This window comes from Microchirus variegatus (assembly GCF_963457635.1).
Source record: "Microchirus variegatus genome assembly, chromosome: 4".
NCBI lineage: Eukaryota > Metazoa > Chordata > Actinopteri > Pleuronectiformes > Soleidae > Microchirus > Microchirus variegatus.
In genome coordinates this window covers 4,937,921-4,965,220 of record NC_139805.1, presented here as the reverse complement: position 1 = coordinate 4,965,220, position 27,300 = coordinate 4,937,921, and the positions used below count along the sequence as shown (strand labels likewise).

At 40.7% G+C, this 27,300-nt stretch overlaps 1 protein-coding gene across 1 annotated transcript; it reads left to right on the top strand.

The window, feature by feature from the left end:
* Positions 1-413: 413 nt before the first annotated feature.
* LOC310926403 (phosphatidylinositol 4,5-bisphosphate 3-kinase catalytic subunit alpha isoform-like) lies at positions 414-27,300 on the top strand (the record flags this gene model as incomplete). The annotated part of the gene is made up of 26 exons (XM_083888524.1): positions 414-498; positions 883-959; positions 9,846-9,948; positions 10,276-10,444; positions 10,781-10,907; positions 12,870-13,079; positions 13,305-13,399; positions 13,540-13,695; positions 15,478-15,723; positions 15,989-16,074; positions 17,200-17,305; positions 19,426-19,578; positions 19,727-19,861; positions 20,208-20,332; positions 20,711-20,792; positions 21,207-21,371; positions 21,725-21,828; positions 21,945-22,116; positions 22,301-22,407; positions 22,505-22,626; positions 24,075-24,153; positions 24,303-24,473; positions 24,577-24,694; positions 25,809-25,960; positions 26,383-26,545; positions 27,193-27,300. The coding sequence occupies exons 3-26, from the start codon at positions 9,893-9,895 to the stop codon at positions 27,298-27,300; spliced, it is 3,207 nt and encodes a 1,068-aa protein (XP_083744650.1). The 5' UTR covers positions 414-498; positions 883-959; positions 9,846-9,892.

Genomic DNA, 27,300 nt, shown 5'->3' with positions numbered 1-27,300 from the left:
ACACACGCACGCACACACACACACACACACACACACACACACACACACACACACACACACACACACACACACACACACACACACACACACACACAGTAGTAGTGTGGCTGCATTGTCGCAGCAGCAGCTGAACAACTTGTCTGCTCCAGCTCCAGCAGCAGCAGCAGCACCATTAACACCCGTATGTCGAGCTTTTTTTCTTACTGGAAATGCTCTTATTTTCCTTGACTGCACAAACCCACGGCCGTTGTGTTGTGTTGTGTTTTTGTTGCCGCCGTGGAATAACAAATAACGGCTACTGCTGCTGCTCCATCACGGGCATCCGTCCCACAGGCTGAGGCGCGACTGATAACCGCCTGCTCCGCCCGGCGACGGGAGCCACAAACCCGGCCGCTGGGAGCTGGACGGGTCGGGAGGAGGCTAGCTAAACTGGCTTTAGCCGGGAAGAGCCCGTCCATCCTCTTACGCGTCGCTGCCTTTGACGACACCTAAAACGGGGTAGGTTATTATGTCACACGGGTCACATGTGTTCATTTCAGTGGCCAAATGTCTTGTGTTGAACGTTAGTATTCATTTATTTCCCAACAATAAGGAGGGGATGACAGCCTCAGCGTTAGCCATTAGCTGGCGAAGAAGAGAAATAGCTTAAATCGTCCCCAAACCGGTGGGCATGAGTGAAAGAGGGTGTTTGTGTCAACAAAGAACGACATGGTTGTTTCAATATTTTTTACATTCGAGTGTGTATTTGTGTGTGCGTGTCATTACGTGGAGTAGCTGTCATCCCTGAACACTCACCGTGAGATGAAGCCACTGTTAGCCAGTCTGTCTGTATAAAACTACGTGTTTTTTTAATTCCCTTTTCTCTCAACACAAAATATCCAGTGACGGTGAAGATCTACAGGTCTGAGAAATAAAGGTGGACATGTCCCATCATCGGAGAAAGAGGATTTCTTCCTGAGGTACGAGATATGTCAAACTCCCATTATCTGAATCCATATATGTCCTCTGTTCTATGACAGACCAGCAAAGACACTTGATGTCCAATATTGACTTTTATTTTGTTGTTGACACCTGTTAAGGTGAAAGAGAAGGAAGTTGAAGGAAGGAAGTTCCTTAATCACATGTAAATTTATTATTACCACACCATTATATGCCACGTGTAGACATTTCCTTCCATGATTATCTTGACTGAAATAATCGCGATTCATGATATTACTGAAACGATGAAAACAATATGCTTTGAGCATCGATTTACAGCAAGTTTTCGTACTTTTTTTCCCAAAACTTCCAAATCTTTTTAGACCAATAGTGACATGTAAATACAATAAAATGGGTTTTAATAATTTGGCACCTAAGAAATCTCAAATGGCACAGATGGTGCCAAACGAGGTGCCAGACGAGAGAATCCCGTCATCTCTTTACTAAAACCTCTGTCATTTTACTCTGACCTGATGTTACATGACCTCCATGAGCTCCTACTGCATATTTTAAAGGTGATATTTGCTTTAAAATGCAATATTCTGTTAGGCGACAGAGAAAAATCCTTAATTTATGTCGGGTTCCATCTGCATTTACTCTGACACAGTGGCATCTGCAGTGAAACACCTCTGGTAGAATCTCGCAAATTTTGATACCAAGATAATCCACATGGAGCTTGTAACTGCAGAGATTTACTCTTATTTAGTTTGAATTAGTTTGTTTTTCAAGAAGGGACTCCAAAAAGAGGGTCAGGGAAGAAGAGTTTTAAAGGGACACTGCATAGTATTTATGGGTTTATATTACCCAAAATCCACTTTTTTAGACATATTATGTGCTCCTACATTGTCTAGTCGCTGTATAATAGTTTTAGTTTAATCATGTAAAATAACATGGTCGCGGGCCGTTGTAGCATTACCACTGTTAGCAGCGAGACGCCATGTTTCTACGGGAGCCTGTAAGGACAAACACGAGAGAACAAATCAATCGTCGCTTTACTTGTAGCGGAAGTCCCGCCTCCACCCTCTCCGCTTCTTCTGCTACGGCCGCGGTAGCTCGCCCTCTCCCTCGCCGGCTTCTGACAGCTCTACCGCGGCCACGGAGAGCTGTCCCTCGTCCTCGCCCTCCCCCTCTCCCCCTCTCCCCCTCCCTCTCCCTCTCGTTGTCTGAATAAATACTAGAACCTCATCTGCTGACACGGAGAAAGACGACGAGGACGACATTTGACCGGCTGAGGATACCGTAGCGCTCAGGGAAGGGAGGGGGTGAGCAGAGGAGCAGTTCGTTGTTGTAAATTTCAGCCTCTCCTCTCGATGTCATTATAAACTACTTACTTCACCTTTAAGTGATTTTTTTATCATGATAATGTCTAATATCTATGATAGTATATTGTCCCATCAGTAGCCATGTAATGCTCCATGACAGAGTTGATCTTGACAACCTGTAACAGGAAAAGAAAAAAAAAAGCACCCAAAGAGCCCAAATCTCCACAAAGGCTCTTGTGCACTTCTCCACAGTATGACAATACTTAAACATAGCCTACATGGGGTTCTATTACATGATTACAGAAACACAACCCCCTTGATGGAGGTAGTAAACACAAACTATGGGTCTCAGTGAGGTGATGATCATGGGAAACTGTCAAGTGTTGTGCTCCATATGCATTTTACTTTTAAATCTCAATGATGGTTTAGCCCTTAGGCGTTTCTGCCAGATCACACTGACTATAAGCATAACAATGCAATGCAAAACATTTCCTATGTAGGCTCCACTCCATACCACACCTTGCAGTGATCAGACCAAGCCTTTGCACAAGTGTTCAAAGAGTTGAAACACCACAGAGTTCAACACTGAGACATTAGATCAGCTTCAAACAATCCACTATCATTCAAAAACACATACAAAATACCCAGAGATAACACAACCACAACCTGCCCCTACAATTTATTGTGAAGTTGTGATTCAGTATTTAAAGCCAGCTTGTGTCTCGGCCAGTGTTTTCCCACTCCCCACATCCTGTGTTGTGAGGAAGCTTCCTCTTTTGTCCTAAAGTGCTTAGCTGCATCCTGATCAGGGTCACAGATCGCAGAACTACTCAATGGGTTCCAACTCAGGGCTTTCTGTTTAAGCTTGTTTTTCTATGTTTTCAAAATTACCTTCCCTTGTAAAATATGTTTCCTGTTTTCTTTTCCCATTAAATATAATTTCCATTGTAACTGGCAGACATCTTTCCATTAGCAGGTTTGATGTCAGAATTGTACAGGGTTTACTCTCCCTATTATCCTTTCACTAGCATTTCATTTAGTCCCCAAAACCCTTCAGTTGGGATGTGAATCTTTGGGTGGCTCATGATTCGATTCGATTCCGATACTTAGGGTCACGATTCGATTCAAAGTCGATTCTTGATTCATATGATTCTTGATTCAAACGATTCTCGATTCAAAAATTGATACAACGCATAGTGTGTTAAGGCAAATTATGGCATCAAAACAATACAGTTTGTATAAGATGATGTGATCACACACAGGCAAACTTACAGACAAAAGTTAACATGATTCAAAACAAATATAAACTTACTTACTGTACAACAAAATAACTTCCATAAATAAAAGCTAAGGCTAGCTGACCTTTTCTAAAAATAAACTGTACACAAATAACACAAACTGGTGTTTTGTGTGGTTTTTCAAAATAGAAATTAAATTTTTTTTTTTTTTTTTTTTTAATCGATTTTTGAAGATTATGAATCAATTCAGAATCGTGGATGATTAGAATCGCGATCCCTATGTGAATCGATTTCCCCCCCCACCCTGCCCCTACCCTTCAGCAACTAGATACTTATCCTGGTCAGTATTGTTTTGGCAACAGGGCAAGTAGAGCGGGCCAGCCAGGCATTGCTTTTTTCCTCAGCAGCTTCCTGCAGCTCATTTGGGGCTCCCTCTGGGGGATCCCCAGCCACTCCTAGTCTGATAACGACTGCATTCATGCCATTTCATTAAGTGTTTGCCATTTTGAATCGAAAAACATTTAACAACAGTGTGTCGTACTGCATGTGCATGGCAACTTTCAACAACCTGCTGTGTAACAGCAGTGTCAGTAACTTGTGCTATTTCTGTGGCAATTTTCTGTATTATTGTAATTCTGCTGCATTGACTTTTTCCACTCTCAGCACCTTCTACAAAGCTCAAAGTGTTTACAAAGTGTCAACTGGGGAAATAAATGTCTGTGATCACAGTGACAGTGACAGGCCTCTTGAAACTACTGAGAAAAATCTGGGATGTCAAGTCAAAAGTTTTGGAAACTGGTAAAACTCACCTGTTCAGGATGTTCCCCCCAAAAACATTACCAAAAGATTGGTGCCTTGTGTTCTAAGTGGACACTGTTTTTGTGTGCTTTTATAACTGGAAGATGGTGGTGTGGGATGTGACACTGATACAAGGATTATTCATTGAGATGGTATGTGGAGTCTGACTGAGGTGTTGTTCTGTACAGGTTAGTGTTGTGTCTGTCACAAACGATTTGTCCGAGTGGATCTTCTGAGTGAACGCACTGACTGGGATCACTTCATGAACTGATTCGTTCCTTTCTTAGTTCAGTTGAGCTCAGCTGCGAGCGTGGCGGCCGGGAGTGGAACTGCCACGTTCTGTGAATCACTCGTGAAGTCGTTCGCCGACGGCGTCACTCGCTCGTGAATCTTCGGCAAACGACGCCAGCCAACGTGCGCCGAGCGGGGAGGGAGTGACTAGTAAGAAGAACTTCGTCTGCCGCTCTCACTCACTCCTGGAGGATGCGATTCGTTCGCGCTGTCACTCACTAACTCACTTATGAAACTTATGATTGGCGAACTGTCACGGAAGAGGACGTGAATCACGTTCGCAGCTCGCGCTGATTCCCGAACACAGAACTGTCACGGATTCACGTCCTCAGCAAAACAGTCGTGGCGCGCTTCTGTGTATCTATTGTAGACACACAAGACTTTTACAGAAACGGGTGACAATTTGGCGTCATTTTCTCCAAGCTAACGGCTAATGTTGAGTCAAGCTAAGGGTGTAGTCTATCACTCACTGACCCGTGAACGTACTGAAACACAGAGAACTGGAGAACTGTGGCTGAGGATGTGAATCTCGTTCGCGAACGTACTGGCACAAGAGAACTGTGGCTGAGGATGTGAATCTCGTTCGCGAACGTACTGGCACAAGAGAACTGTGGGCTGAGGATGTGAATCTCATTCGCGCTCTCACTCACTAACTGACCCGCGCACGTACTGACACAAACTGAACTGTGGCTGAGGACGTGAATTTCGTTCACGAGCGAACTGACACAAAGAGAACTGGAGAACGGTGGCTGAGGACGTGTTGTCACTCACTCACTGACCTGCGAACGTACTGCACTCAGGGAGGACGTGAGTCACGTAGCAGGGCACTGGGCTCCTGCTAAGCACTGAACGATTCGGTGAACGAATCTTTTAAACAAATCATTTTAATGAACGGTTTCCAGGGATTCAGTACACTCAAATGAACTGCCGATCCCATCACTAGTACTGGTCAGAAGCATGCATTGTAGTTAAGTAATAAAATTAAGTGCTCTTAATGGATTGATTAGAGCATTAAAGGTATTGACCTCCAATGCGTGACGTCGCCAGACTGTCGGCTACTGATTGGCCAGAGTGCCATCACAGAAAGGGACGTCCAACTCAAGAATCAAACCGAACATTGCTGAAGTGTGGATCAGTTAGAAATACTTAATTTAAAGAAATGTGGGTTAATCTCCTCAACTACCAGGGAAGTGTCTAATCTCAATACTTAACAGAGGAGTCGGGTGTATTTAGCGACAGCACTGCTGATCATGGCCGGCATCACAAACCCCTTTAGTCCAATAACTGTGTCAGACAGAGTCTGTGCTCCGGTCATGGAGGATGTACTGAACACATATTTTAAATTAACTGATTCTAGTGATTTGATTCAGTTGCACTGAAAACAACTGCTTGACAAGTCACTAGTCACTTTTAGTTCAATAGGTGTAGTGGAGATCCACCCTTAACCATGCTGTGCCGAGGTGAGGGAGCCAGGACCATATCGGAAAAGAGCCATTATATATCCCTCTGCTGTGTAAGAATGATCTTTTTTAATACTTGTTTTTTAATACGAGTATAATCAGTGATGGGCTTTTATGTTCCTGCAACATCTCCACAATATCTCATTATGTTTTTTCACAAAACACATTTTCTGCACTCAATTCAATATAATATATTTATTATTATGTGTGCCTGCATTGTAAAACTTAGTTCATAATGTTTGTCAGTATTATGTAGAAATATTAGTCTGCATTTAGCATTTTATGAGACATTTATTTGTTTGTTTGTTTGTGATGTACAGCATTTTGTGCACACTAAGCTGCTCCTCACAAATTGCCCCAAGTGGGGTTAATAAAAATGTCGTAATATATACTGCATATAAATATGTGAGCCTGGTAGACATGGATATATGCTGCGGCTTAACTGATTTGATGATGGAATCGACCCTGAGGTAGATGTTCTTTAGTTCAACCTCAGTTGTTGTTGTTTAATTTGATTTTGCTTGGTTGTCAATAGAGTTGCTGTGCTGTTGTCTGCAGCAGTGCTATAGCAATAAAGACTCTTGAATCTTGACTTGTAGATAGCACAAGAAACATTGCATCATGAGGTTAACGCGACGTAAGGAACACATAGAAAGTATTATACCAGCAGCACTGTGTTGATTTGTACCGCCTGATCATGTGGTGTAGTGAGGCTTTGTGTTCAGTCTAGGTCTGAGTGCTACAGGATGTAGCAGGGAGTTTACATTTTTAAATGTGTCAAGAGGAGCATTTCCTCTCTGACTGCTCAGACAGGTCAAAGCAATGTTCACGTTCACAGTGATGCCCCCACTCCCCATCATCAGCAGTCTTTGCTTGAAATGCTCATCCCTAGTATTTTCTGATTGGTTTTGGCTCAAAATATCTATACTGTGCTATACTGTTTACAGCTAATATTAACCAGATAGAGTATAGCTGTTATAATTGCAAGCACTAAGGACAAGTGCATCCTGGATGAATGAAGCAATTCTTGTTTCTCTTCTCATTCCGGCTGCTTCTCTGAGAAGTGTGTGTGGTTATCAGTTGTTTAAATCACAAGTTAAAGCATCATGTCGAAATTTCATGACACCGCACACAAACACATATTTTCCCAGTCATCTTGTCACATTCTCCGGTTGACTCACTGTATTTATTGTTTGTGCGTCAGTGTTAAAGGTGAAGTAAGTAGTTTATAGTGCCATCTAGAGGAGAGGCTGAAATTTACAACAAAGAACTGCTGCTCTGCTCACCCCCTCCCTTCCCTGAGCGCTACGGTATCCGCAGCTGGTCAAATGTCGTCCTCGTTGTCTTTCTCCGTGTCAGCAGATGAGGTTCGTGAGACGGGGGAGAGGACGAGCTACCGTGGCCGTAGCAGACGAAGCGGAGAGAGAGGAGGCGGGACTTCCGCTACAAGTAAAGAGACGCTTGATTTGTTCTCTCGCGTTTGTCCTTACAGGCTCCGGTAGAAACATGGCATCTCGCTGCTAACAGTGGCTATGCAACCGCGGCCCGCGACCATGTTATTTTACATGACTTTTTGAAACACTACGAAAATGAAACAAAAACTATTATACAGCGACTAGACAATGCAGGAGCACATAATATGTATAAAAAAGTGGATTTTGGGTTATATAAACCCATAAATACTACACATTGTCCCTTTAAAGCCTGTGAAGTCTGGCTTAAATGTCTGTGTCCATGTCTCCAAAGAACAAAGATTCTTAGTAAGTAAGGACAGGAAGTTGAATGTCTGGACTAATCTCGATTGGTTAAATTACAGCTACAGCTTGTAGTCACTTAATCTGCCCTTTGACATTAGTTGGAAAAGTGATGTCGGTCCATTCTGGCAACATGTTGTGCATTACTGAATAATGTCAAACTAACCTGAGAGTTAAAGTTCCAGTGCACTTAAGTATCAAGATCACTGTCGCTCTGGATGGGTAATAATTGGTCGTGCTCAAATTACCAGGGTGATGTGGGTCACGTTTGGTACCTTTGCTAAAGGTGTTCCTCAAAGGTGTTCCTCAAACACATTTCCCTTTTTTATTTTGGGAGGACACAGTTAGTTTTTTGAACTGAACATAAAGGAAATGTAGCTTTTCATTCCAGGTCAATTGAAGGCACTATGGTTTTTAAAGTAAGAAGATGTTCTGTAGCATTCCTAATTACACAGAAGAGAGAGGATGGGCTTGAGATGAAGGTCATCTAGTGGAATTGATCTCTCTAGACCAGGGGTGACTAAATCAAATGACTTGGGGGCCAATCAAGTGTCTTGTCGGGTCAAACAGGGGCCTGTCTACAGAAAAAAAGTACGGAAAAACAACTGCTCAGTCCAGGGTGAGAAACATGAGCTTAAAGTTACAACACAACATTCCTTTGGGATATCACACTTAAGACATTCATGCTGATATTTTGCAGAATTTCAAAGTAAAAGTGTTTGTATGATGCAAAATAAATACATTAATGTTGAAAAACAGACATAATCTAAAATCAAGTAAATACTTGTGCCCGTAGCAAGACACTTCAATGTGAAGGTATATTTGGTGCAAAAGTCACAAGCACATTTAACTACAGATTTCGCATGCCCATACTAAAATCACAAATGTGTAACACTACATTTGAAGTTGTACATATCGTTTTATACCTTGTTAACACAAAATAGGGGCTACGGTTTCACAAATCCTTGTTACAGGCACACAAATCCTATCCTGTGCATCAAAACTTCCAGCAGTCTTGCACTAGACATTTTTTCCTCCAATCGTTGCGGTGCAGTTGGTGCAAAACACATTTGCACATCCGTGTTTCATAATCTGAGAACATGAACAGCATTCGCGCATTTGTAAACCCAAATGTGAACTAATGCATCAGAAGTTGTGCATCTGTGAAATATTTTCTCATTAATAAAATTCTGTAGATCGCTAAGATCTAAATGCTCAATGATCTAATAAAATTTTTCTTGCACGACTACTAGTCAATTGATACATGTGCTCGAATCTGCTTCTACGAGTTTCAGCTGTTGTTTTCCGGACAGATACTTTTTCACCTCGCAAGGTGGTATAAGTGGTGCAAAAGAGTTTGTAATTTGTTCACGCCGAGCGAATCGATCGATAAGAAAACAAGGCTTAGAGTGGGCGGGCCTTAGGAAGCTCTCTGCTGATTTTTGAGTGACGACTCAAGACGCAGATTCACAAGATTAAAAGTGTCAAAAATATGAGAAAATAAAGTCACAGATTTATGAGATTAAAAGAACATTTCCATTTGATCAAATATATCGACTCGCACCCACGATTTATCTCGCTGTTTATGTGTTTTATACATATTAACCGTATGAGAAAATAGGACTTCCCAACACCAAAAAAAGTTTCCATAATGTAGTTCCTCTTTCCCATTTAATTGTTTCTGTTTTAGTTTTTTATGTGAAAGATATGGTGTTAAACTCTTGGAGACAAAACGGAACAACATTACACAGTTCACCCTGCACAGCACAGTACAGAGGGGAACTTGGGACTGCATGCACATATTTGCATATATCCATGCAGGAGTTTATGATCTAGCATTTTGCATATAAGATCCAAGAAGTCTGATATTGTCATATGAACAGAAACAAAACACAGCTTTTGTGAGTATATGTGTGTGCATCTATTAGGACAACAATTTTAGTCTGAACAGAACTATATAATAAACATATATACATACATACATGCATTGTTTGGTGAATTTGGAGCTTTTAGACTGTGATTCAGGTTCTGTAGAGTCACTTATATGGTGGTGTTTATTTGCAGGTTGTGCTCTGGAACTGCTGTGCAACTGAGCTGGGAGACGGAGGAAGATGCCTCCCAGGCCGTCCTCTGGGGAGCTATGGGGCATCCACTTGATGCCACCCAGGTATGGTACACTGGATTCTATGTACTGTATGCTTACTGTGTTGCTGTTAATGTGAAGAAAATAGATTTCACATTATTGCCAATTTACTAAATACAATTCTATCTACTGTAAATAGTACCTTTTATACAAGAAATGCTGCTTTGTAATAGAGAAATTAGATGGGACATAAGGAACAGGGAGAAAATTCTATACTTAATGTAATAGAAAAATGTTTATAAAGTGTAATAAAATAAGTAAAATATATCAGAATAACAGGATAAAAAGAGAGATAAGTTTAAAACAAACTCTGATTAAGAAATGTTTAACAATACTGGGTGTGTCTGCAAGGATCCTGGTGGATTGTCTGTTGCCCAACGGCATGATTCTGACCCTGGAGTGTCTCCGTGAAGCCACACTCATCACCATCAAACATGAGCTGTTCAAAGAGGCCAGGAAATATCCGCTCCATCACCTCCTGCAGGAGGAGACGTCCTACATCTTTGTCAGTGTAACACAGGTAAGAACTGTTTATTTGATAAGCCCTTATTGAGCGTTGTGCATCTCAATGAGAAAAAATGATGAAAATCCATTATTAAAATTCTGGTGGAACAACCCCAGACAGTGGATTAGATTAAATATAATAAAAAATAATAAAACCAGATGCTGTATTTGCAATATATTACATTTTCTTTGTAGTGAACAAATAGCTTTAGGAAACAACATGTTTTCCACTTTCCCAAAACATGTATTCTGCATCTGCAGGAAATATCTTACATCACTTCACCTTTTCATAAATAAAAACATAGAAAGTGTTATTTTGAAAACAGGCTCTGTTTTTTTTTCCTGCTTGTAGGAAGCAGAGCGGGAGGAGTTCTATGATGAAACGCGCAGGCTCTGTGATCTCCGCCTCTTCCAGCCCTTCCTCAAGGTCATTGAACCAGTTGGCAACAGGGAAGAAAAGATCCTCAACAGAGAGATAGGTGAGGTATTCCTCTCATCAGGTAGCACTGGTTCTGTTGTAGCCATTTTTGTTTCCTTTTGTTGGTTAAGAAAATATGAATTGATAGTATACTAGTGCAGTGCCCGACGTGCAAAATCTGTTTTTGTGTGTGTTGGTTTGGGGTGTTTGAGTGCTCATTGTTACTGTTACACAACAAAAGTTCAGTGACATTTTCTTTGTGTATGGTAGAAAGCAAATACTGACACTGTCATGGCATATAATACAATACAATAAATATAGAAAATTGAATGACATGGTTGCATAACGGTTGGTGGTCACCGGGATGCAGCGTGAGTTCAATAGGGTGACAGCTGCAGGAAAAAAGCTTCCTCTGAACCTGCTGGTTCAGATGCAGAGATACCTGTAACGCCTCCCGGAGGGGAGTGGGCTGAACAGTCTGTGGTTGGGGGCACTGCGTTCGCCGTCTGCCTCAGCTTGACGGCGCCTTATCTGACGTGCAGCCCGCTTATCCTCTGATTACCGATATATTTCATGATATTTGCATAACTTATCCAAATAATGTCAAACTTGGCACTGCACTTACTCGCGCCTGTAGTAAGATACTTAAAATCAATCGGACCTTTGGTTCGAGAGATATGCAAATAACACAGACACAGACACAGACACAGACACACACACACACACATTCTTGTACTTGCTGCATACTGAGGACTGGGTTGCTGGCAAAGTGAGGACCAGCATTTTCACTTTATATATCAACACAATTACAAATATCTACTTCATGAATGACATCTATAAAGAACTACTGGTTGCAGTACCATAACATGTCTGCAGGTGGAGCCCCAGAGCAAAAAGGGCTGGAAAACTTTTTAGATATTTTTTTATTTTTGGTCCAAAATTTGACTAAAACGTCATACTATACTATGTCGTCCAAAATTTGAAAAAATCTTTGACAAAAATTTTTTGGTCCAAAATTTGACAAAAAAAAATTGGTCCAAAATTTGAAAAAAACAATTTGGTCCAAAATTTGACAAAAACGTAATTTTAGAATATGTCGTCCCAAATTTGAAAAAATCTTTGACAAAAAATTTTTGGTCCAAAATTTTACAAAAACGTCATTCTATACTATGTCGTCCAACATTTGAAAAAATATTTTACAAAAAAAATTTGGTCCAAAATTTTACAAAAAAATTTGGTCCAAATTTGACAAAAAAATTTGGTCCAAATTTGACAAAAAAAATTTGGTCCAAATTTGACAAAAAAATTTGGTCCAAAATTGACCCAAAAAAAATTTGGTCCAAAATTTGACAAAAAAATGTGGTCCAAAATTTAAAAAAAAAAAAAATTTGGCCCAAAATTTAATTTTTTTTTACAAAAACGTCATTTTATACTATGTCGTCCCAAATTTGAAAAAATCTTTAACAAAAAATGTTTGTCCTAAATTTGACAAAAACATCATTCTATTCTATGTCGTCCAAAATGTGTTGCTTTTTTTTGACAAATTAGGTATAGCATGTTATAGCAACCTAAGGAAGTGATTTAAATCAAAACAAAGTGAGGACCGGCCAAAATGTCCTCACTCTAAAAATGACCTCACTTTGTTGGTTAAAAACCCTCACTGGTCCTCAGTATGCCGCAAGTACAAGAACACACACACACACACACACACCCCACAGACACACATACACACACACACAGACCTGGAATTTATAGATAGATGGTGTATTTCTTCAGTTGTTTGTAAAGTTTGTCAGCCTTCAGGTTAGTCGGGTTTTTTAAAGTTAAAAAGAAAGGTTTGGCCTTAAAAAGCCTACCTGCACTGTTATTACACGTATTCTGACATACACAGAACAAAATGTTCTGAAACTGTTTATTTGTCTATGTTGCATTCTAGACATAATGAGAAAAGCCTTATTTATCTTTATCTGTAAATGAATGTAGACCAAAAAACACCCACTGACTGTGGTTTCTGCTCTGTCAGGATTTGCCATTGGGATGCCTGTGTGTGAGTTTGACCTTGTGAAGGATCCCGAGGTTCAGGACTTCAGAAGAAACATCCTGAATGTTTGTAAGGACTCCGTGGAGCTTCGAGACGCCAGTGGGCCACACAGCAGAGCGCTGTATGTTTACCCACCCAATGTAGAGTCCACACAGGAACTTCCCAAACACATCTATAGCAAACTAGACAAAGGTAGGAGAAAGCTTCAAAGGGTGTTTTTAAAGAAAACTACTCTTGAGATGTATAGAATTTTCCTTTGGGATTTTAACAGAAATCAAGCCTGTGACTAACTTTGAGGATAAATACTGTATTTACAAAGAAAGCATCTAAAAACAATTTGGTGTCCTGGTTGGTGCTCAATTCAATTTATTCAGTTTATTGATTGTCAATTAGTTTTTTGTGTCTCTCTTTTTGTAGGTCAGATTATTGTTGTGATATGGGTGATTGTTTCGCCGAACAATGACAAACAAAAGTATACACTGAAGATCAACCACGACTGTGTGCCTGAACAGGTGGGGTGAATGTGCGATTAATTGAAAAAGTCATGACAGCCATACTGAGGAAATGAAAGAGTAGCATATCTATGAACATATCTCCGTAATAATTTTGGTTTTTGGTTTCTTACCATCCTTTTCATTACTGTGCCCTGAAGGTGATTGCAGAGGCTATTCGTAAGAAGACACGCAGCATGCTGTTGTCTCCAGAGCAGCTGAAGATGTGTGTCCAGGAGTACCAGGGTAAATACATCCTCAAAGTTTGTGGCTGTGATGAGTACCTGCTGGAGAAGTACCCCATCAGTCAGTATAAGGTAAGAAACACAAGCACATAAAGTATGGAGAGCAACATTGGAAAAAAGCTCCCCTGGGTTTTACATATTTCCTCCATGTTTCAGGTGTCTGATCTGATCTGTTCTTGTCTAAAGGTCAGGTTGGTTGGATTATTAGGTATTGCTGGTGGGGTATTCTGGGATGGACATGGACAACAGGACTCCACCCTTTACTGAAACACTGCCCAGAAACATTTTCCTATAAACATTGTGAGCACATTCTCTGATCCAAGGGTGATTCCCTCTGATCCAGACACACAGTCAGTGCATTTACCTGCATGTTAAAAGTCTGAGACAATAACTTGCTGTAACCATGTTAGTTCGACTAAAATCGAGCCAGTCTTAATACAGCTGGATAATGTGATTCATAGTCTGATTACTCCTGCATGTACACGCTTAGTCGAACTGGAGTTGGACATCTACCATGTACCAAAATTTCCTCATTGGTCTTTGACCTGGACCTGCAGTACTGTTGCCTGAAAAGAACAAACGACACAATGGCACATACAGAGTCTCTCCCCAATACAGAGAAGACCCAGTTTTGAGCTGACGAAGAGACATACAGCGGCTACGAAACATACTGAACCATAGCAGGATCCATCTCACTGTCCATCTCGCCGCTCACTGTTTTTTTTTTTCTGTGACATCAAGGTCAACAGGAAACTGACTCAATATTCACAGCCTTACCCTGGATTTCCACTGGACGCGGAACGGCCACAGAACGTCAGCAGCGCGGTCGCCGTTGCAAATCGTTTCCATTCTAATCAATGAGAGCATTTCCACCAGACGGGCTGCAGAGCGTCTCAGCAGCGGCCCAGAAGCGGCTTGCCGCGCCGCAGCGCTATCGATAGGAATCAGTTCTATTTTTTCCGTTGCCGCTGCTGAACCTCATAAATTTCAACGAAGCAGATCGCAAAAGACAGTAAGTCCGACACAGAATCAAAGTAAAACATTTCCACCCCCCTTTCAAAATAAAACACAATACGCAGGTCATATCGCCTGTCGCAACTTCACATCAACATTACGTCGTGACCGGTGCTGCCAGGTAAATAGTCAATTAATCAGAGCGTCTCGGAGAGTCATAATGTACGACGAGAGACTGATTGTTGAAGTGGAGAAACATAAAATCATTTATGACACCAGATCAACAGTTCTTCCACGTCGGAGAATGAAAAGAAGCTGTGTTGTTGTTGTTTACTTTATACACACAGTCTATCGCTGGATCTCGCGAACTCGCGTCCAATCGAGATTATCGCGCGATCTTCCGTGAATACCGCCGGCTCCCAAGGCTCCGCGCCGCTGCCGTAACGCGCCCGGTAGGGATTGACGCTGGGGAGAGGACGAAGCAGAACCGCGCCGCTGCCGTTCCGCGTCCAGTGGAAATCCAGGGTGAGCGTGTTTAAACTGTGCATGTAAACGTACTGACTGTCATTTAAAATGTCTTATATTTGTATACTAAGCATTAGCAAACACAAACTGGACCAACTGGCAGTACATATCTGTGCAGGGGGACATCTCAGCCCCTGACCTGTCCCAGGATTCAAACTTCTAGCAAAGGATTCAAGCAACCCTTTACAAGCCAAATTCACTTCTTCCTGGCCACGGGCTGTCTCCTCTGTTTCCTCTTCATTAAGCTGCTGGAAAATGACCAGCTGACATCACTGGCTAAACTTACACTTGGTGTAACTTTATCAGCGTTGTGTGGACTTTCCTTGTAACGGTCCTGCTCTGTGTCATTCTCTCTCCCCGTCTCTCTCCCTCCAGTATATCCGTAGTTGCATCATGCTGACGAGGATGCCTAACCTGATGCTCATGGCCAAGGACAGCCTTTACACTCAGTTGCCTACAGATAACTTTGTCATGCCGTCATACTCTCGACGCATCTCCACTGCAACTTCTTATATGAACGGAGAGGCATCCTCTAAGTCCCTGTGGACCATCAACGGAACTCTGCGAATACGAATCCTGTGTGCTACTTATGTCAACGTTAATATACGGGACATTGACAAGGTGGGGGGACTTCCAGTGCTTACAGGGAATATACCACTGTCTGCATTAATGTCACATTAACCAACCAGGGAGTTCATGTAAACAAGTGACTTTTACCAAGAGAAAGTAGTCATGAAAGCTGATGATAGTTTATTTTCTTTAATATGTTTTTAAAAAAAAATCAATAAAAAAAATCTTATATGTGTTATTGCAATTTTCCATTGTTATAATTTCTCAGTTTTTTATCTAAATGTAATCATCTCTTTGGTCTACTCTCTGCTGATAGATATACGTGAGGACAGGCATTTACCATGGAGGTGAACAGATGTGTGACAATGTGAACACCCAGAGAGTTCCCTGCTCTAATCCAAGGTAATTCATTGCTCTTGATGAAAACATGTTTTACCCCTCTACTGCAGCCCTTAAAGGCGGGAGCTCTGGAGAAAGCACTTAATTTAAAGCTCACATAGAGTTGTCCTGTTGCACATATATGTTATTTATGGAGGTCTACTTACATACATTAACTTGTTTTTATGGTCAAAAACATCCTAGTTGCTGTAAACGAGCCATTAAAAATCCTCTTTTCTGACACTGTACCCCAGCCGCGATATTTCAGACTCAACTCTCACCCCGGCTTCCCAACTGTGTTGTGATTGGCCAGTACCCGGAAGTGACATATTCAGCACACCCGCTCTCAGAAGCGCAGCTCCCCCCTCTGGAACGGTGGATGCACTGCTACTCATTATCAAAACATTGTTTTAACAATGTTTAAAAATAGCTTCTTCACGACTCCCCGCCGCAGTCCCTTTAATGCCTTTGACACGGAGTCAGACCCAGAGTCAGAAGACACTGTCGCTCGTGAAACACCTCCACAACAGACGTTATTCTTCTTCTGCGGTTCAATGTACGCAACCGGATGTGCCCGGACTAGTGCCCGGAGCAGGAGGATCTGCTTTTCCGGAGAACCGGTGTTTACGTAACAGGACCGGGTTTTTTCAGAGATCTCGCTGAGTCCGAGATTACAACAAAACACAGCGTTCTCAGCAGTGGCTGAACTGTTTGTTTAGAACCGTCAGGGCTTCTTAAACAAGGTAATGACGCAGATACACACTAAAAAACAGCGTTAATTGGAATTTTCCGTTATAGGTCCGCTTTAACGTAGTTGCAAAATGCTAAAACATAGAATTGGAGAGAGAGTGATGGAATTTTAAAGAAAAATAAAAAAAGGTTTAGATTGTTTTGTTAAATCAGTTAAATCAAATGATGTTTCCCATTGGAAATGAATACTATTTTATTTCACTTTCACTTAAAACAAATTTAGACAAAAGTGCTTCCTGGTAACACTGAATGGTGTGTTACATTGCTGTTACACCCGAGTGTTGGCCATCAATTAACAGAAATACTGTCTACACACATACAGAATCTGACACAGCTGCTGATATATCTGTGGTTTGATCATTTCCTTTTGTATGTCCTTCATTTTTTTTTACTTTGTAGGTGGAATGAGTGGCTCACCTATGACATGTACATACCAGACATCCCTCGTGCAGCTAGACTCTGCCTATCCATTTGCTCGGTCAAGGGCAGAAAGGGAGCGAAGGAGGTAGGAAACAGTTTGACAAGTCATTGTGAATAATCAAATTGATGATGGCTGAGTTCTGTTTATCTTCCTGTTTAGTTTCGGGGTGGCTGCCGGTTCACTGTCACACAGTCGTGACTTCCTGAACTGTACAGAGCCATCGTTAATGTGATCAGTGGCACTTTTGCCTTTCCTGCTAAAATGTCTGCGATGAAAATGGCCTATGAAGACAGGTCTTAATTAAAAAGGCAATTGTAAAACAGATTAATTATGTTTCTTAAATAGCAAGCAATGATAATCTCACATGAGCTGTTTGAAAATGACTCCTGGTCTTTTCAGTATAATAGCAGTAAGCATGTATGTTGCTCTACATTAACACAGTGCGACAGGTGTCACAGCCTAAATATAGCAGATATCAAATGACCTTCATGTGTCAAAACAATGGCATGCTAACCCATCTTGTAAGGAGCTATATGTATAGGTGCTGAGTGTGTGTGCGCGTGTAAGCATGAACCTACTCAACTCTGTGTGTCAGTCTGTCTGAGTGTATATGTGTCCAGGATGAATGGAAGCTGTGGTATCAGCTTTGGCTCTGTTTAATTACTAATCACCCATGGGTTCTGTGTGTTGGCTTATAACATCACCAGAAACACAATCTGCTCACAGCACTTTTCCATTCCATTCATGACAAAATAAAGTTTGGCCTGTGCGTGCAACTTAAGCAGGAAAAAGCTAATTAAAATATGGTGTTTTTGCTGCAGACAAAGACAACACTGAGGGAAATATCAAATCAAAACTGGCAAGTTAGCAAAATGTAAAGTTTGCTTTATTGTTAACTCGTTGCAATCATTTGTTTTAAGTGTGTAGGTTAGACCTGCCATAAGACACACTTGGTGTTTACTTAAATCAGACAATGACAGGAACTGTTGATTATATTGTAGGTTTTACAGAGCATGTAGTGTAAAACTACTGGAGTGTGTCAGTGTTTAGTTTGGTATTTGATGTAGATCCTGTAACAGACAACCTGACAACCTTACACTGGTCACATTCTGTGTATGTGTGTGTGGTGTTGGTACTGGAGTGTATCAATGAATCCCAGACATTGATATTGTAACAGACACCTGGGTTTAGTCTCGTCCCTGCTGTGCCATGATCTGCTGAGGTCAGGTTAGCGGATGCTCTTTCATGCCCCACCTGAATTAAAAATAAACACCCCTCTAGAATAGCCTTTTGTTCCAGCATTTACTATAAATGGGTGTATTTTAACTGGGTGTCTGTGTGTAACTCTGTCTACTTTGATATGCTACTCTTTAGTCACCTTGGCTGCCCCTCAGTGAAGACTCATTCTGAAGATCTTATCTTAAACATCCACAGTCTTGTGTAAAAGGCTTGCATTTAAGTTGTACTGGAAGCGTTAAGGCCATTACTTTAAGACACATTAACATTAATCTGCACATCATCATTTATTTGTCTATAACTTGTTTTTTAATGTAAGCAATTAAAACAAGCTTTTTGGTTTTTCAGTCTCTAAAATGTGAATAATTTCTGGTTTCTTTGCTCCATATAACAAAGACTTAATTAAAACCAACATTAATTTTGGTTTTTGGACAAAACAAGACATTGGAGAACATCATCATTTCAAGGTCTGAGGAACACAGATCAACATTTTTCAATGTTTTCTGACATTTTTAGGACCAAGCAACAACCGATTTATGAAGAAGATTGGTAGTTGCAGCCCTAAACACAAACGATATTGGAATAACAAAAACAACATCCACAACCAACAGTTTCAGCAGATTGAGCAGTTCATTCACAGTTTGATTAAGGTCACTAACTCACGTTTATAAAAAGTGTGTGTTCTCACCAGTATAAAAGGGGGATGAATGAGTGTCATTACAGAGAGAGCAGATTTAAGACTAAGCTATAAATGTTGAGCTTGTTAATGTCCTCTGTTCACTGAAGTTCCTTTTTAAAAGCAATAGCATTGTATCATATCATGAGGCATCCCTTATGCTTCACAGAGATAATAAATTGGTGTTAAATACCTATTTTGCTTATATTTTTATTTTTTTTTCATTTCCCATGAGATTCTCACACTGATAGTAATGAAAGTAACGCTCAAAATATGACGGTTTTCCATTTAGGAGCACTGTCCATTAGCATGGGGAAATGTCAACTTGTTTGACTACACGCACACTCTGGTGGCCAACAAGATGGCTCTGAACCTCTGGCCCGTCCCTCATGGCCTTGAAGACCTTCTCAACCCCATAGGAGTCACTGGATCCAACCCCAACAAGGTAATAAAACACAATTTGTTGTCTATTGTTAAAAAATCCAGCTTCTCTTTGCCCACATGCTCTTTTTCCACATTTAGACAGAACAGTAACAGTTTTCTTATTTCACAGTCAAACTGTTTTATGAGAGACTTTTATTTATGTCGTCCAGGAAACTCCATGTCTGGAGCTGGAGTTTGACCACTTTAGCAGCCCAGTCAAATACCCAGATATGAACGCAGTAGAGGATCATGCAAACTGGACCATCTCGAGAGAACTGGGATTCAGCTTCAACCTCTCTGGACAGGTAATATTCTGCTAACTGCCTCCAATAAATAGTGGATTGGAAAGCGAAAGTGAAGTTACTGTTTCACACATAAAAATAAAGGAGATTCCATTGAAGTTACGATATATGCACGAAAGAAATTGCTTGGTGAAAGTAAATGCATGTGTTTCTTAATTAAATAAAACGTGTCATACATTGTATTTCTCATATATGTCTAATTGTTGGTGATGACTTATGATTAAAGGATATTATCACAACATTTTAATTAGTTTTACCCCAGAGTAGATTGTTGGTGTCAGAGAGACCTCATCCTAATGTTGGTATGGTAAAATTGTATTTGTAAAATAATTTCTCCCTGTTCTTTCAGAGCAATCGTGTAGCCAGAGATCATGCACTGACAGAGAGCGACACTGAGCAGCTGAGACAGCTGAGTAACAGAGACCCTCTGTCAGAAATCACTGAGCAGGAGAAAGACTTCCTCTGGAGACACAGGTAACCTCCCAGTATCCATACTATACTTCTTAACTATTATATTACTATAATCACAAAGCCACTATTTCAAGTATTTATTTATGAAGCTTGTATTAGTATTTAATCTGTCAAGTTTTAGGCTCCTGTTCCTGTCTCTTCAACACATGAAGAAGTAGACATTGATCAGTATGACATCACTGAGAGCTCAAATGATCAGTCAGTAGGGGGTTGTGCATAATGTAATGGGGCAAACAGCAGGTTGATGATTGTATAGATTATATAGTATGGCTCAGAATTAACAGGTCAGTTTCATATGGAAACTTGGTTTTGTTTAAAAAGCCAAACTGTATATCCAGGATTTACTCAATCAGAGATGCTTTTTCATTTTTTCTTTACCAGGCACTACTGTATGAACATCCCTGAGATCCTTCCAAAGATCCTTCTTGCTGTCAAATGGAACTCCCGAGATGAAGTAGCACAGGTAAAACCATGAAATCTTTTTTTTATTATTATTATTATTTTTTTTTAAATACATAAATCTAGAAGGGTCACACGGTTTGCGTAGTGGTAGCATGTTCTCCCCATGTGTGCGTGGGTTCTCTCTGGGTTCTCCGGCTTTCTCCCACAGTTCAAAAACATATAACACATAAGCATATTTGGGGATTAGGTGAATTGGTCACTCTAAATTGACCGTAGGTGTGAGAGTGTGAGTGAATGGTTGTCTCTATTTGAGCTTAGATAGGCACAGCATCCTGTGCGACTCTCTGGTGGAGGATAAAGCGGTAGATAATGCATGGATGGATATATGTAATGTAATATATGTATGTAATTTTCATAATTTATTATATGGATAATAATTTTGTTTTTCTTTTTCTTTTTTGTTTTGTTTTACCAGATGTACTGCCTGTTAAAGGAGTGGCCCTCTATCCGACCTGAGCAGGCCATGGAGCTGTTAGACTGTAACTATCCAGACCCCATGGTCAGACACTTTGCTGTACGCTGCCTTGAAAAATACCTGACTGACGACAAACTGTCTCAGTACCTGATCCAGCTCGTACAGGTAGGTCTCACAGAGATTGAAGTGTCCAAATCATTTTCTAGAGTCTGTCAGCAATTAAAACTAATGTTCTCATCTGAAGAGCAAGAATTTGGGGCCAGTGTATTTCTGCAGTTCTGCAAAATGTCGTCTTTATCAAATTATTGCAGTGTCTTTAGATTTGGATATTGCACTGTTGATTTTTCGATTATTTTGTGATTAATTGTGCAGCCCTGGTTGTACGTATGTTGTGGGATGTACAGAAATTATAATGCACGTCTTCACAGGGTGTTAAATTATTAATCTGAGCCTCGTTGCAGCATTGTCTCTTGTTCTTTAATTCCACTCTTTCTATACTTTCTCTCTTGTGGTTTTAGGTATTAAAATATGAGCAATATCTTGACAATCCTCTGGCCCGATTCCTTCTCAAAAAGGCGCTAACCAATCAAAGGATAGGACATTTTTACTTCTGGCATCTCAAGTGAGTCCTTTTTTTCTTTATGTTTACATACCTTCCTTTCCCCCCCTCTGTCTCTGCACAAAGTAAACTAGAAAAAGTCATCTTATCTCCCTGACTCTCCTCATTTTTCTCTACAGGTCAGAAATGCACAATAAAACGGTGAGCCAGAGGTTTGGGCTGCTGTTAGAGGCTTACTGCAGGGCTTGTGGCATGTATCTCAAACACCTGAGCAGGCAGGTAGAGGCCATGGAGAAGCTCATTAACCTCACTGACATCCTTAAGCAGGAGAAGAAGGATGAGACGCAGAAGGTAATAGAGGCAGCAACACAGACACACACACACAGGATCATATGATTTTCAGTTTTTCATTTCAAAGTAAAAAGGTTAGCTTTTTAAATTTTACAGCACTTGATTGAGATTGTTCTTTTTTTTGTTTTTTTTAAATGTCCTGCATATATAAAACTTGACTTGTGTGTGTGTGTGTCTTGTGGAGGTCCAGATGAGGTTCCTCGTGGACCAGATGAAGAGACCAGACTACATGGATGCTCTGCAGAACTTCACTTCTCCTCTCAATCCTGCGCACCAACTGGGAAACCTGAGGTTAGACACAGATGTGTATGAGTTACTTTTGTATACGAGTGTGGTCGTAAAAAGATCGGTTGATATAGTTTAATGTCTTGAATGAATTTGTGCACAGGTTAGATGAATGCAGGATCATGTCATCAGCAAAGAGGCCGCTGTGGCTGAACTGGGAGAATCCTGACATCATGTCTGAACTCCTCTTTCAGAACAATGAAATAATCTTCAAAAACGGAGACGGTAAATGAGTCTTTGCCAAATCATTTATGTATTAAGTTTTGCTTTAATGATAAATCTACACACTGAGGAACTTATTCGCATTTCTATTGTATACTAGTCATACAATGAAACAAATGCAGTGCAAAAGAGTATACAACTAGAAATAAGAACATTAATAAAGGAAGCAAGTGGTAAGTAATAGAATAATATAAACAAAACAGGTAACCATGCTTTAAATCTAGATTCAAAAGTACTCAGCTGAGATCTGTGGGTATTCTTTCCCAGATGTGAGCATCATAATTAGAAAACAGGCTTCAACATGTTGAAAGCTCACTCCTGAGAATCAGCTCAGCTGAGACAACTAGAAGGGACATAAAATGACAGATACTATGTGTGTGTTTTTTTTCAGTCCCACTTTCATATCTCCCTGGGCCAGTTTTTCAAAGGTAATCTGATCGGATTTTGGTTATCGGATTGGATCAAATCTGGAAAATGGAAAATTGGATCAGATCATGTAATCCAATCCTAGTTTGGAAATGGATCTAATCTTCAGTTTGTGTTGTTCAAAACTTTTCAGTAGGATTTGGACAACTTTGATCCAAAAAAAACCAGGATTACCCTGATCCCAACAAGGAGTAGGATTTCAAGGTGGATTTCAGGAAGAAAATCTAGTAAAACTTTAAAATTGGTCAAATAATACATTTGTGTCATTTAGTGTATATACTTTTATTTATATTTTGCACTTGACTTGTTTAACCGTTACAGTGATAAAGTAGACATAGGCTACCAATTGAGCCTTTTGGTTTAGTAAAGTAAAAAATAATAATAATATAACATTTTTCATATCCGTCACTGTCATTCATCACTGTATATTAATGTCAAAGAAACAATCATCAGATATGAACCTGTCAAAAATAATTTCAAACAATTGCATCTCTTACTCCACGTCCAGTCAGTCCCTCATTCTGACAGAACTGCAGAGGTTGGTCTGGTTCTTCAACACGCTCAGGTTATTATAAAAGGGTCATAAAATAAATTATAAATGGAAGTGGATGTTTATGTTTTTTGTTTCGTCTCAAAATAAACCCCCATGTTGGCTCTTCTACCTGTTCTTTATATAGCTGGTAATCCAGATTTGGTAATCCTGAAAACTGTGTATCTGGATCAGGGTGATCCAATCCAATGTTGCTTTGAAAAACTGACTTAAAAGTAAGACGGATTACCTGATCCTGGATAGCAAAAAATGGGATTTCCAAATCTGGATCATTTTGATCCGGATTCCATTTTTTGAACAACTGGCCCCCTGATATGTGCTATAAAACTGAAAAATGGGATGCAGCACCAGTCACAGGTTTAAATCCTGAATCACAAGTACTGCAACGTGGCTTAACAATACCTTTCAATACTCGTTGTCTACTCAAATGTTTTTTTAACTGTAACTGCCTTCTTTCTGGGTGTCTGTGTTGTAGACTTGCGGCAGGATATGCTGACGTTGCAGATTATCAAAATCATGGAGAACATTTGGCAGAATCAAGGACTGGACCTGCGGTACTATTATCTCAATCTATGTTTCTCTTCCTCCGTCTCTCTCTCTTTGTACCTTCCTACTTCACTTTCTGTATTCTCTCGCGCACTTGCTTCGTCTTCCCTCTTTGCGTGGGGCTAAGAATCCCTGTCTGGTGTGTGTGTGTCTCTAGGATGCTTCCCTATGGCTGTATGTCATTAGGAGACTGTGTGGGTCTCATTGAGGTGGTCCGAAGCTCACACACTATTATGCAGATCCAGTGCAAAGGAGGTTTGAAGGGGGCCTTGCAGTTCAACTCAAACACTCTGCATCAGTGGCTCAAGGACAAAAACAAGGGAGAGATGTGAGCCCATCGTTCTTGCATCATTAGATACTACGAAATATACATTACCTTAAAGCATCTGCAGGACCTAAAATAATATATATTTAATCGTGTGTTCATGCAGGTATGACATGGCTGTGGATCTGTTTACGAGGTCCTGTGCTGGCTACTGCGTAGCTACGTTTATCCTTGGGATAGGAGACAGGCACAACAGCAACATTATGGTCAAAGACGATGGTCAGGTAACTTGTATATGCTCACACAATTCCCACACTTGCTGTGCAACATTCACAATTTTCATTAGCGCTCACACTGAATCTGATTTCCATCAGACTTGGACTAACATGTGATTTACATATGTATAATATACAGCAGGGGTCACCAAAGTGGTGCCCGCGGGCACCTGGTAGCCCTCGGGCAGCCAATATGGTGCCCGCGGGTTCACTTCACCTCAACTCACTTGCATGCATCCATATGATCATTCGGTAAAATATCATTGATATTGTTTATAAAAACTGACAATCGTTAGGAGTAAGCACTGGAATTAATGTGTATGCAAATGAATGCATAATATTAATCATTTGGTAAATGGTAAAAAAAAAAAATGGTGCATAAAATGTTTATATGGTAGCCCTCCATATTGTTCTATATCCTTCAGGTAGCTCTCGGTCTCAAAAAGGTTGGCGACCCCTGATATACAGTATACAATTCTATATAGCGTAAATGTTGCCCAGTCACCTCCATAATCTGTTCTGGGAGATTCAGTTTAGGGAAGAGAGGCATCACAGCACTAGTTACAAGTTATTAGTTAAATCAGGGGTCACCAACGTGGTGCCCGCGGGCACCTGGTAGCCCGCAGGCAGATAATACGGTGCCCACGGGCTCACTTTACTTCACCTCACTTGCATGTATCCGTATGATAGCTCAGTAAAATATGTTTGATATTGTTTATAAAAAACTGATAATCGTTAGGAGTAAGCACTGGAATGAATGTGTATGCAGTTGAATGCATAATATTAATCATTTAAATGGTAAACAAAAAAATATTATATGGTAGCCCTCCATATTATTTTTTACCCTTAAGGTAGCTCTCTGTCTCAAAAAGGTTGGTGACCCCTGAGTTAAATGCATGACATTTTAAGTGGCTTCCTAAGCCTTTTTTAGTGCAAATAATCCAAATATTTAAGAAGTTTCTTTGCCTGCTACACATTTTTTTTCACATTATTCAGAATATTATTACATTATGCACTGGATATGCTGCCAACACTAAAGATTTGGCTTAAGAGGAGACTAGTAAGATTGAGTCAGTGAACTCTTGAGTTGATGCTTTCCCTCTTTGTTTCTGCTCCTCTTTAGCTGTTTCATATAGATTTTGGCCATTTCCTTGATCATAAGAAGAAGAAATTTGGCTACAAGCGAGAGCGAGTGCCCTTTGTCCTGACGCAAGACTTCCTCATCGTCATCAGCAAGGGATCCCAGGAGTGCACAAAGACAAAAGAGTTTGAGAGGTAGTGCTGCTCACAGTCTTTAACTTTCTGCTTTAATCCGTTACACAGAACTAGTGTCAGTCGGTCTCCTGGTTAAGTCCGTGGTCAACCTCAAAGTTTCTCTCCTCTTGGGCAACATTTTAATCAGCCTCAGTATGCTCTTTGGGAACTCTTACATAAGAAACTTTGCCCTTACTGTAAGATGTCCTGAGGGCAGTTTTACAGAACTTGAGTTCAACATGAGGTATTTTTGGAAGTGAATGCTACTGTACTTCGGCAAAATAAACACACTTCAGCTTTCATTTTGACATTTTCTACCTTAAATCCTTAGATTGCGTCTGTATGGAAATGGTTGTTTCTGACCACGTGATTACTCTCCATGTTGATGACAGTGACTTTCCTGCACAGCAGTGACTTAAGCGTTTTTCTCCATGCCCCTCCAGGTTCCAGGAGATGTGTTACAAAGCCTACCTAGCGATCCGGCAGCATGCTAACCTCTTCATCAATCTCTTCTCCATGATGCTGGGCTCTGGTATGCCTGAGCTGCAGTCATTTGATGACATTGCCTACATCAGAAAGACTCTGGCCTTGGAGAAGAGTGAACAGGTATGTCAACTGTTCTTATCCTTTTGAGAGAAAAATCCCAGAAGCAATGTGCCTATTTTGATAGTCCACCAGTTTTTGAAACGGATAACAAATCATGACCAGCGTGCTCTGCGAAATGCTCCCGAGAGACAGCAGCCATTTCGCTCTGATGTTTACCTGCCATCTCCTGCTGTTCACTGCACAACATGTGAATCCCAGCAGAGATAGGTACAAAGCGAGATGTCTCACTCCTTGGTCAGGTCCACAGCTCAAAAAAGCCGTGCGATGAAGTAACTGACAATTATCTTGGTTTGCGATTAAATCTATCATCGTTTTTTTGTCGATAACGTCGGCTAATTGTATATATTGTAAAATATGGTGTCGTGCAAGTGTTGCTGAAAACCTAAAGACAAACAAAAGGCAAAAAGGTGCTGGCTCTGGAAAGAGCGATGGCAGGAATGAGAGAGTGAGGCCTTTGGAGGTTGGCCTTAAATATCTGCAGCAGCACTGGCACAGGTGCTCCAGATCGGTCTGCTACTAGAATCAGCTGCAATTAACTCTGAGACAAACACAGACCTCCCGACATCAGCAGCAGGGACCATCACACTTTGATGTCACATTACTATTTTCTACTTACGAATCACTTGTGTTTGTTCCAATATGTGCAGGAGGCTTTGGATTATTTCATGAAACAGATGAACGATGCTCACCATGGAGGATGGACCACTAAAATGGACTGGATATTCCACACGATTAGACAACATGCACTAAACTGA